The sequence below is a fragment of the Rhamphochromis sp. 'chilingali' genome (assembly GCF_963969265.1).
Source record: "Rhamphochromis sp. 'chilingali' genome assembly, chromosome: 2".
NCBI classification, from domain to species: domain Eukaryota; kingdom Metazoa; phylum Chordata; class Actinopteri; order Cichliformes; family Cichlidae; genus Rhamphochromis; species Rhamphochromis sp. 'chilingali'.
In genome coordinates, this window is record NC_137930.1 from 2,773,023 (window position 1) to 2,785,228 (window position 12,206).

Here is a 12,206-nt window from a genome sequence, read left to right on the forward strand (position 1 = left end):
TAAACAATCTGTTTGGTGGCCAGGCCTGAGCAGTGAGCTGATAAAAGTGATTGGGACCTGTGACACTTGCTGCCGTGAGCGGACTAACCACAAAGAAACCATGCTACCTACCGAGTTCCCACAAAGACCGTGGGCCATGGTGGGAACTGATCTGTTCCAGATAGAGAATAAACAGTACCTGGTCATTGTGGATTACTTTTCCAGATTCTTCGAAGTTGCCAAACTGACATCTACAACATCAGAGGCAGTGATCGAGCACTGTAAATCAATCTTTGCACGTCATGGCATACCAGAGCGGGTTCGCTCTGATAATGGACCTCAGTTTTCGTCTGATTCCTTCAAAAGATTTGCACAAGAATGGGGTTTTAGCCATAAGACATCCAGTCCCCACTTCCCTCAGAGCAATGGGGAGGCCGAGAGGGCAGTCAGGACCATCAAAAGTCTTCTTAAAAAGTCTGGCGATCCCTATCTCGCCCTTATGGCATACCGGGCCACTCCATTGGCAAATGGCTACAGCCCAACGGAGCTTCTCATGGGTAGACTGATAAGGACAACTATTCCTGTCATCCCATCACAGCTACATCCAAGAGGTACGGACACAGACAAGCTCAAAGCTATAGAACAATCGTACAGACAAAAGCAAAGACAAAACTACAACCGCAGACACAGAGCACATGATATGCTACAGCTCAATCCTGGAGACAAAGTGTGGGTCTCAGACATGGATACTAGAGGGACAGTCGTGTCCATGGCAGGCTCACCGAGGTCCTACATCATCGAGACAGCAAAGGGCACGCTGAGAAGAAACCGTTACCATCTTACATGGACACCTGGGGCACCAGAGATTTCTGGCGATCCACCAGAGGCTTCACCTGAGAACTCTGTTCCAGCTGCACAGATTGTGTCGGTTCCAGACACTATCTCACAGGAGGCCAGCCAGCAGACTCCTGAAGCTGGGAGCCAAATCCAACCCAGGTCTAGGAGGCCTCCAGCATACCTAAAAGACTATGTTTGCTCATAGGGCTTGGAACTGAGTGAGCACTGGGGCAGAATAATCCCCACACTCAGGCTGAGGGCTGGGTAGTCTACCCCATCCCTCATAGAGACAATGAGAAATAAAGCAAATGGTTACACTGTTTAAACATGTTGTTTGTAGCTGCACTGAATAGTTCAGAAATGTGCACTTATGCTTAGTGTTCAGAGTTGTATACTTTGAGAGTTTATTTTTGGACATTCTGAGTAGTCTGGTTTGAAACCAAGCGAGTTCAGTAAACAAGCTGTTACCAGATAAAGCACAAGGACATAGTAATAGTATACTTTAAAGCGTGCGGGTCTAATCTGTTTTCTTGGTTATATTCCAGCATCACATCCTATTTAGTAGGGGGGATGTAGTATCAGGTAAATGTTAAGTGGTAGGAACGTTGCTGCTGGGTTGTTGTTGTAGGGGGGGATGGGAAAATAATAAAGGACACTCATGGAGTAATGGCGCGTCTCGTGTGTCTGTGAGTTATGCCTCCAGTCAAATAACATCCATAACCTCAAATAACGGAACAGATTCTACTTTGTATTAATTATTTGCATTCGGCAAATCAAGCCAACCTGCAAATATAATTGTTAGCTTGCTGTGCTGAACCTATAATTTGAATGTATTTGTACTGTGACTGTGCCTGCAGGCAGCACATGCAGTGGGGGGACTTGAGCCTCAGTATGTTTAAACATGCGGTCATCAAACTCAAACATCAGAAGAAACAAATCCACAAAATAAGGAATCATTAAAGTTAAGAATATTTATTGCATCCATTATTGGAAAACACACTTCACTGTACAGCATTCATCCATTTGTAATGGAAAGATGATTAAAAAAGAAATTTCCAATCGCACACTGTGACCCACGAGCGACCGTCGTCCCCTCACAGGGAACCGGAGTGCTAACACCCGGGGCTTAAGCGCTAAGCAAACTAGACTGGATTACAGGAAGGGCTGTGACCTTTAACCTCTGCTAAAAGCTGCTTCTTTTCAGAGGCATTGTTATGATATTAACATCTGTTTATTCTCTTCTGAGGACCAAAGAAAAAACCCAAAACAAGCACAGCTGATGAACTGAATTTCAGTTTCACATCAAGTCACACTTTAAAACGAAACTTTGTCCAGTCTCTGACAGTAAAAGCAACTCGGCATTAATAGAAATCACAACCTCTCTTTGCATAAGATACATGTTATAAAGTGCTTCGTGTACATACAATACAATTACAAAACGCATTTTAAGCTGCACCACCATCACTGTTTTACAGATGGATTTCAAATTGTATTTGGTCACAATTGCCACTCACTGAAAGGGAAAATAACATGAGTAAAGTGTCGTTTTCACTTGTGTTAATGTGGATGTTTGGACAAACCTTCAGCTTGTTTCTGATTAACTATAAAAAGTGTAAGGAAGCAAATAAAGGTCCCTAAATATATGAATAACAGAAATCCTTATATATACATATAATTTTGAGGACCCTGATTTTAAAAATTCAATGCGAAGATAAGTTTAGCCGCTTTTGGAAGAGGCGAACGTTTCAGTCCGATTGAGTGTTACAGACACCCGTGCACCCACGCGTCCTCAGATGAGCCGAATACTGATTCACGGAGCCGGGCCACGCAGCGACCACGGCGTGGCACATGATTTTAAATCAGAAGGCATGTGGATGTAAACGTCGTTACATGAAGAGCGTTTTAGGCACAACAGTTTCAGCTTTCAGGAGGATTATCGGCACCCGCTGCCACTTTGTGGACAAAAGGAGGGAACGATCAGGGTGGGGGGCTGGTGGCAGGCAGTGGATGTCTGTGGTCAGGTCGGCTGGGATCCTGTTGGAGGATTTATTAATATATTTTCAGGTCTTGCATCTTTGATTCTGTCCACATTTTTTGGCAGTTCTTGGGGATCTTGCTGGTGTGGTTTGCTTCCCGCTCACTTGAAAGATCAAAGTCACAGGAACTTGGAGCACTGAGGTGCAGCGCTCTTGTCTGCATCCATTTATTATTCGGTAAACGCCTTCCACCCACGCTTCAAGAAACATCTCCAGAGATGACAGAAGAGCGGGAACTGTCTGCAATCAGTCCTCCGTCCCAGATGTTCAGTTAGGCCACAGCCTGAGCGGCCTCGGGTACGAGGGAGGAGAAGAAGGTTTTGAAGAAAACCCAGGCCGTCCACATGACGGACACTCGGTGAGGAGGCACCAACACCGCTGTCATCGTTCCCTCTGATCCTTCAGCTGCTGGTTCATCCTGCTGTCTGTCGGCGTGCTCACCTGCCTGAGGAGACACACGTCACACATCAGCCTGCAGCATTTAATTCACCCACTACAGCAAACATCAGGGCCTGTGTGCAGGTTAGCGACTCGACCTGACCCGGGTCTCACTGCTAGCTCATTTCAAAAACATTCAGTCTTTTCTCAGTGTGCAGCATTTAGCTGGAGTTTCATCAATGTAGGAAAAAGTGAACAAGAGAGAAAAATGATGAGTTTCTTACTGGATTCAGGTTTGGGTTCCTGTTCTGGTTCTGCTGGTTCTCGGGGGGCTGCAGCTGGTTGGGTTCTGGGACCTGCACTCTCCTTCTGAAGGGAAACCAGCCGACGGTGTGTCTGGAAGACAAGGCAGGAAATTCAGGGGTTACAAGGAAAAGCTAACCATCTATAATCCTGAAAGAAGCTCCAAAGGTTTGTAACGTCACATCGTGGTTGGAGCTTCCTGCACCGTGATGCCCACATAGAGCTGCCAGTGCCTGGTTTCAGCACGCTAGTCTCCATCAGAACGCTGGATCAAGAGCTCAGGCCTGTGGTTAAAAACTTCTTGCCCCCCATTTTCTGTGGTTAAGGAAAACTGCTGCACCACCTAAACACCAGTTAGATAAATCTGAAAGTGAACACTAGGGGTCAGCAGCGGGCAGCTGGGTGCAGCACAAGGCTCGAAAACATGATCTCACAGAACTCGATATGAGTCATTTATTGAGAAAAACTAAATGTCAGATCAGATTTCTGCTTATGATGAGAAGCTGAAGACATTACACCTGACATTTAAGCACTTAATAAAGTTGTCACGGCAACAAAACACGTGAGCGCTCGTCTAGAGCCTTTTATTCCAAAAACTAAGAAGTGATTAGAAACTAACTGCAGGTGATGCTTTCAGTCAACCTTCAGCTGAGTGCTGACACCTGTGAACTCATTTGTGAGGATTTAAAGTCTACCATCATGATTAAAAGTAAAAAACAAAAACAGAACTGAGCCGTAGAGGTCGTCGGTCAGCAAGAGGGAAGTGGGCCGGGGGCAGCACGGCTGATGCTGACAGCGTGATCTCCAGCCTCAAATAAGAGTGAAAGCACGACCAGCAGCAAACCCTTCAAACGAAGCCTTCGGTGAGCGCTCCTTTCTTTAACAGCTTCCAGAGTTTTAAGATTTAAAGAAAAACTTTTTAAAGGAAGCACATCCTGCCAACACGGCTGATAGATGTCAACAGCAACTCGTATGCGTCACGATAGGCTATCAGTGCAGCCATCATTAATGAAATCACTCGACTTTAAGTCAGCAGTACACAGCTGAGCCCGGAAACTCCCTCCTTCACAGAGAGATGCAAATATTTCAAAGCTTTTGCAGTAAAAATGATTGTGTGGCAGCCCCGCAGCACGAGGAAGTACTGCGGTCTGAGCTTTATCAGTAAGAGGAAGTTCAGGCTTTATTCAGTGGTTTAGACTCACTTAGGACAGGAGTCAGTACATATGAAGAAGCAGAGTACTGACAGAAACATGACTGATATTCGTCGACCCAAAAGAGCAATAATGTTAAAAAAAGAAATGACACTTCATTTAACTCTGAACGTGTCTGCTGTCAGATCATAGGTCTACCATCTTCACTTCTAATGCACTTCCACTTTAACAGTAAATCACTGAAAAAGTTTATTTTACTTTGAGAGGTGACGGTTTCAGATCATATTTACATTTTCATATTTGTCTCCTTTCCAGCACAATACCAAGAAGTTGGCAAAGGGTAAGCCGCTCTATAATAAGGCTGCCCCTGAACAGTACGGGATAGAAAGAAATAGTTTGTTTTTCCACTAAATTACCAGGAAAGTAGTAACTGAAGCACCTGCAGTGCTTAACTTATTCATTTGTCTTCTGTAGCAGTGGTAGAATAGTTATGTTATATAGTTTATGTCTTGCATATTTTCACAACCATATTCATAATCACATACTGTGTATGCTACCGTTGCATGCATGTATTATCTTACTTATTTTTAATTTGTTTGTACTTTTTTGGTATTTTTCCTTCTGATATCTGTACCTGAGCTGAGCTAACGCAAAAAATTTCCCCGTCCTGGGATCAATAAAGTCTTATCTTAAAAATCTGACATTACTGCCTTATTTTAGTGTACCTATCACTAAATATCAAGTGTAACCAAAGTGTTACCAAAACTGCTCTAACAGCAGCTCGAGTCTAATTTGTACAGGTCTGCTAGACAAATAAATATAATATTTCTTATATCGGTCTGTATAGGGACCTTTTTTTGTTCCCCTTGCTGGTGTAACAGGTTTAAAGGATCCATGTCCTGCAGGTGGGGCTCTGTGTATACACACTCCGTCTGTGACTCAGACAGGCTGCTGGGCTTTAAATGGGCGAGGCGTGTTGGTGTGCAATTCACCAAGAGACGCTAAAAAGGGAGAACTCAGAAAACCAGACTCTTGTTGACCCCTGTGACTTAAATCTAGTGATTACAGCAGCTCTCTGAACCCACAGCTGCACACTTACAGGTACATGAGGAGCAGGGTGCCCATCACCAGCAGGAAGCGGCTCAGGTTGGAGTTGAAGTACACGATCATCATCAGGACCCCGAATCTTGCAGCAGAGTACAACCAGTCCAGCCAATCGCGCTCCATGCCCTCCTCGTCCTCCACAACGGCTCCGCCCTGCGCGTTCATCCGCATGTTCTGGTTGGCCTCCCCGGGGTTGATGAAAGCGCCATCCTGCACTGGATTCTGATTGGCTGGCAGGTTGTTGATGGGGTTCTGATCAGCTAGCGGGGCAGGGACGGGTACTTGGTGGGCGGGAACAGGAGGGTACTGGCCAATGGTTGGAGCTGTTGTGGGAATGCTGCCTGCTGCTGCTAAAGCTGCATGGCTGGTGATGGGAAAATGAGAATTAGTAGTCAGACAAACACAAGACGTGGCTGTGTGTGTAAAACCTTCAGTGTGTGAAGCAGAACTCACTATTGCATATAATACTGTCGAGCGTAGACATGCTGGAGCCACAGCAGCTGCTGGGGGCTGTACAGGGAGTAGGTGGGAAAGGTTGGCTGGGTCATCTGAGGAGCTCCAGTCCTGCCGGGGACATGACACAAGACTGTTAATCTTCACTTCTCTTTAGGAAACAGAAATCATTTTCTGACATCTGCAGTCGTTTATACGCGAGAGAACATCTCTGTGCTGGGACTGTGTTTGCCTTCAGTCCCATACGTGGAGTGCAGCAGAAAGAGGCCGGTACAAAGCAGAGCAGGCACTGAGCGATGGTGGGTTGCAAAGCGGCCTGCAGATGCACAGCAACTGTAGACTAAAGCAGCTTTAATACGATGAATAAAATGAGATTTAGTAATTGTATGTGTAGAGCGGGGTCAGCGGCGCTCCAACTAACATCAGCTGATTTTTCAGCTATGCTTGATTATTTTCAGTCTTCTTGGTTCCAGGAACTACAGTCACCATCTCTGTTTGTTGGTGGTTACTTTTGAAAATTCAAAACACTTTGATATTTGCTGTGAGCTCCTGAAACAGTGATCTTTGATACTGGTTCCAGAGGTAGTGCTCTGCACTGCTTAAATGAAATTAACTACAAATTATACCTTAATCCACCTTAAAAGCAGCTACATGTTTGCAATTTAAAAACGGCCTGACACAGAAAACAGTGGCCCCTCAGAAAGCCCAACCTGCAAAGCTGTGGCTTCTTCCATGTTCTGCATCTTTATCACGACTGATGATTTTTAAGTTCAGCTTTTGGGGTTTTTGTTGAATGTCGCTGACAAACAATAACAAAGATCCAGAAATCACATGATCAGGATTCGACTGTTCTTCAGCTTTTAAAAGGTTAGTTTAACCGAAGGCCACTTGGTTTTGAAACTGGGATTCCCCCAGTGGGGAAGTGGAGAAGGGAAGTCAGCGATGGCTTACTGTACAGTTAGCAGTCATAGCTGCGTTGTATTAAAGGTGAATAAAAAATGTTCAGTGGTTTGGCTGCATAGCGGTCATTCTCTCTGACAGTGCAAACACTGCTGCGATGGATTAAAGCACACTGACACACAAGCTGAAGTTCTTCCTTTGTTGCTTACATGGCAGCAGGAGGCCACACTGGAGTCTGTGTGTGTGCTGGAGCTGCGGAGGCCGGCCTCCTCTGCCGCAGCTCTGGTGGGCTGGGAGTCTGGGCTGGTGTGGGCTGTGGACTGGAGGAATGTGGCTCTTTGGTCTGCAAAGGAAAGAAGAGTTTGATGTCATTTTTTTTCTGCAAACCCCCCCAAAACAAAATAAAACAAACAAAAAATCCCCAGCAAGAAACATCTGCTGAGACCTGTGTTATCAGATCTACCACATTTTGTTTCTGCAGCTTTGTTTCCGGCTTGGAAGTGTACTGATACTAATGCATGCCAGCTTTAGTGTCTGGGCTGACTTCTGGTAGATAACAGCTGAAGCAGAACAGTTCCACTACACAGCGGGGCAACAATAAGGGCGGAGGTGAAGAAGCACATCTGCAGCGCTCTTTACCACAGTGTCTTGAGGTTACTTACAAAACCTCACACTGATTTCTTGATTGGAATTTGTCATCATCAGAGCCCAAACTAACTCAGTCTGAAAATATCCTCGAAACTTCAACAAAACTTACAAAATATTTAGAAAAGCATTTGAAGTGCAAACTACACTGTTGCCTCAGCCAGGTGTCATTTCTGAGACACAAGGATGGTAACAGACGGCACACAAGGACGCTGTGTGAAACTAGCCTGTATGCAAACGTAGGGACACGAGGGCGGCATGAAGCCAGCTGCTTTGTTTACAGGAGCTCAGAATTCAAATACCTCACCAACAGGAGTTTCGCTGTGAACATGCAGGTCTTTATAAAGCCAGGAGGACCGAAACAACGTGCTGATGTTAGAGAAAAGTCACTGGGTGTTACTTCTAAAGTGTTCTCACCTTGGGTCTGGCTCCCAGAGGTCCCTGGGCAGGATTCCTAACAGCACACACCAGGTGCAGTGTGGGAATTGAGTCCGTCTGTGGAAGTGGAGGTAAAACAGTTAAACAACATGTGACATCCACCCAACACATACAGACTTGTGTCTGAATGAACCCCGATTAAACTTTGAGAACCTCAAAGCCTGCAGAATTACACCAACGTACGAGCTCTGGAGGCCACTTAACGTCACCTGTGTCGATCCCACAGACTCTGATTATGAGGCATGTTTACAGCCTGGTTTGAAAAATGTTTTGGCCTGCACTGACCGTGAATTTTTTTAGAACCCGAACGTACGATTTGGGGCGTGGCCACGGTGACTTCCATTAGTGCCATATCTAGGGATTGGTACCGGTGTCCGGTGCCATCATGGCACCGGTTCTGACATAAACGGTAGTAACCAGACTGAAAAGCAGCGCACATTTCGGTGCTTTATTTCGGTGCTTTTTTCCCCCTGAGATGTCATACACTTTAGATTCTAGCCAATCATTTTATGTTTCCGAGGATAGTAGGCGGGCCCAGATACGTACGTTCTTTTATGCAGAGCTACAGATTAAAAATGCCCAAGGCGAAGCGGTCAAAGTCTGGCTGTACTTCACAGCAAAAGATGCAAACTCAGCAGCAACAAGTGCTTTAAGCTGATACTGTGATACTGTCAAAGGAGGTAACACCTCGAATCTGATGAAACACCTGGTGACGCATAGCGTTTTTTTAAAAGCTGAGAAATGCACCGTATTTGATAGCTTGCTGCGAGACCTCACACCGAGCACATCTACTGCGGGTGTGGTGCCTGTTATCGACCCGGAGTTAGCAACATCCCCCAAGAACCCGAAGAGGAGAGTCCTGGCCCCTAGCCCTGCCAGTGTAGCAGAAATGATGAGGATGATGAAGCAGCAGCAGCCGTTCTTCTCTGCGTGAGTAGCTTCATGTTGTTCATGTGTAATTTACGTTGAGTAGGCTAACCACGTTATTACATTAATGCATGTAAGGTGAACTAGCAAACACCGTCGTAGCTACATGCTGCTGTCTTCTTGTTTGATAGAGTGATACCATATATGCCCTAAAGCTGCAGAAAAGGCTAACATTGTTATCTTTTTACAAACAGCTAAATATGAGAGGTTTTAGGACAAAGTTTGTGTTTTCCATTGTTTAAGCACCGGTTCGAGCACCGTTTAAGCACCGGCACCATTTCAAAAGTACCGGTTTGGTACTGGTATTGGATAAAACCTAAACGATACCCATCCCTAGCCATATCAGGCAGATGATAGGGGTCTACTAGCCTTCATCTGTGCTCATTTAAGCCACTGAACTAAACCAACTTGTTTGTGCTGTTGATGCTTCTGTGGAATCTTTTTCTCAGAAATAATGAAGTCATTTTGTACGACAGTGTCCAGGTTGTGACTTTTTCTTTTTGCATGTGGCCTTTCACTGCAGTGTGTGTGTGTGTGTGTGTGTCTGATAACCAGTGACAAATGAAAGGAAAAAAACTGCACTCTTGACCCTTACAGTGAGGGAAGCATGGCTCTGGTACGGTATGAAGCTCTTCTGCTGGGTTTCTGTCTACTCAGAGCAGCCAGTGGTTCTCAAACTGTGGATGACCATGGGAGGAAAAAAAACTGAGACTACGCCAAATCAATGATTTTTACAGAAAACAAACAAAAAAAGTCCACAGTTATTTTGTTTCATTACAGCGCTGTATACAACTGAAATTTAAGTTTATATCTCCATCTCACCCTATCCCTGGCCTCCTTCACTACAGCCATGAATCCTCACTGAAGTCCTTTTCTTTTCCTCCTACCTCGCAGCACCATCTTCATCATCCTTTGTCCAACAGATCTGCTATTGTCCCCCCTGAACGTGTCCAAACCATCTCATCCTCAGCTCTCAACCTTCTCAGTCCGAGCTGTCCCTCTGTTGCACTCTTTTCTATAGTGGTTCCTCCCAGCGCTGACAGACAGACAGTAAGATGAGTTTTGTTTGTTTTGTTTTTCTAGTTTATAAGGAAGTGGGGTCGGGCCCACAGAACTAAGGCCGCAGAAGCTCCAAAGCTTGCGTGCAGGTTTTCTACAGCTGTATGCTGATTGGTTTACAGAATAAATGGCTGACAGCTCCTTTGTGCACGGTTGGTATTGTCTTACGTCTATCATGCCTTCTCAGGCAATGAGCCTCTACTGGGATTCTTGAACAAAAAACATGAAATAGTCTGTCCTAGTTTTTGTGGCACAGCCCTTTCACAGGTCTCAGTAATTACTGTGTACTTCCTTATTCTCCTACAAGCAGCAGTGAGAGCAGCCCTCTTCCACCAGTTTGTCACCAGCATAGTGGCACATAATCAGCTCGTGACATTTACAACTTGACATGACAGCTCGTGCTATCACACACACCTGTATGAAGAGTCCATTAATGTGCAGGTTATCAGGCAGCAGTTTGCCAGCGTAGATGAGCCTCTGGTCACTCACAGCCTGGAGACGAAACAAGAATAAAGTCAGTAACGAATCAGATCTCCTTGCTGCTTTGGGTTTGGTGGGGGAGCTTGTTTTTTTTAAGGTACTAAACTGAAACCATGAAATATGGCCAAAGTAGAGTAATTTGTTTGCAGTAGATCACAAAGACTTATATCTAATTGTAGTAAAAAAATTATTCTTAGTATCAAACAAAGAATAAACAATAAAACAAAGATTTTGATGAGAACATTTCGTAACCAGAAACACATGGCCAAGTTCCCACAACATTTGGGTAAACCTGGCTCCTCACTTGAACCTTTTCAGTCCACTGCCTGTGCCTGGCTACACCCCACTGAAGCGTAGATCCTTTGCTTCTCTGCTTCCTGTCCAAAACTGATGTTTGACATGTGTAGTCCCCCCCCCCCCCGCCTAAGACACACCTCTGGATGTGGTCTGAATAGCACGAATGTTCCCGTGAAGTTGTACTTATTTCAGAGACATAACTACAGAGAGATACCAAAACAACAGACAGACAGAAACACGTGTTCACTGCAGGTGTGTCAGTCACAGTTCAGTTCATTAATTAAACAGAAAAAAATGACATGACTGCGAGCTCGCGCTCATGGGACTCGCAGGCACGCTGCGCTGGTTTCGTGTGAGCGCGCGCATATACACGCGCGTGACCGGGGAAATGGCTGACAGCTCCTTTTTACTCTCATCACATTCCACAGCACAGCCGCGAATAGCTCCGCCGCCCTCTGTGTAAACTCACCGGTTTGGTCGGGTAGACAGCGGACAGGTGCGCTTTCAGCTCCTTTATGGTCCACTGCAGGCTCACTCCCTCGATGGTCCGGTCCTCCTGAGCCTGGTTGGGCGTCTTTATGATGAGAGTGATCGCCTTTTGTTCAGAATTTCCTGCATCCATTTTTACCGTCTGCCGGTTGTAATGGCGATGTGTGAGCTAGAAAAACAGGATGTCTCCGTGACTCGCTGGACTCCCTAACACGAAGAACAGCCGGGGGAAAGTGCGTCTTATGTCAAAGAGAAACTGCAGTGACCTGGGTGGCTCTAGAAGTGTCTCCGCTGGTCCTCATACGGGACTTTAGAGGAGGAAGGTTGTTTCCAAACACACTGTGGCCGCTCCTGATTGGCTACCGTCTGCTCGTGCTCAGACGTGGAGGTTTGCAGAATATTCGCCGCTTGAGCATGCGCAGTTATGATTATGCTTCCAAAGATCGTTTATTTAGGAATAACCCACACTCTGGTGCCATTTGAGAAGGTATCGAAAAGCAGAGATAAACGCGCTTAGACCCGGGCTAAAGTCCAAGTAAAAAGCGAACACACACCACCAAAGTGAAACATTTGTATGTTTTCTTTTGTACACTTCCTGTGAGCTTTCTTCAAGGTTTTGCTTTTGCTATTTTCTAAAACACAGTCATAGTGAGAGCTCCTGTCAACTTCCGTCTCTGATAAGAGAAGCAAAACTATCTCAGCTGAAGTTGCATCAGGCGTGTTACATCAG

General features: G+C 45.5%; 1 protein-coding gene across 1 annotated transcript; it reads right to left on the minus strand.

Annotated features, from left to right (window-relative positions):
* Window positions 1–1,772: 1,772 nt before the first annotated feature.
* herpud1 (homocysteine-inducible, endoplasmic reticulum stress-inducible, ubiquitin-like domain member 1) lies at window positions 1,773–12,172 on the minus strand. The gene is made up of 8 exons (XM_080871053.1): window positions 11,457–12,172; window positions 10,625–10,702; window positions 8,204–8,281; window positions 7,351–7,484; window positions 6,242–6,352; window positions 5,784–6,152; window positions 3,515–3,626; window positions 1,773–3,297 (listed from the first exon to the last, which is right to left on the minus strand). The coding sequence occupies exons 1-8, from the start codon at window positions 11,607–11,609 to the stop codon at window positions 3,124–3,126; spliced, it is 1,209 nt and encodes a 402-aa protein (XP_080727179.1). The 5' UTR covers window positions 11,610–12,172; the 3' UTR covers window positions 1,773–3,123.
* Between the last annotated feature and the right edge of the window lie 34 nt (window positions 12,173–12,206).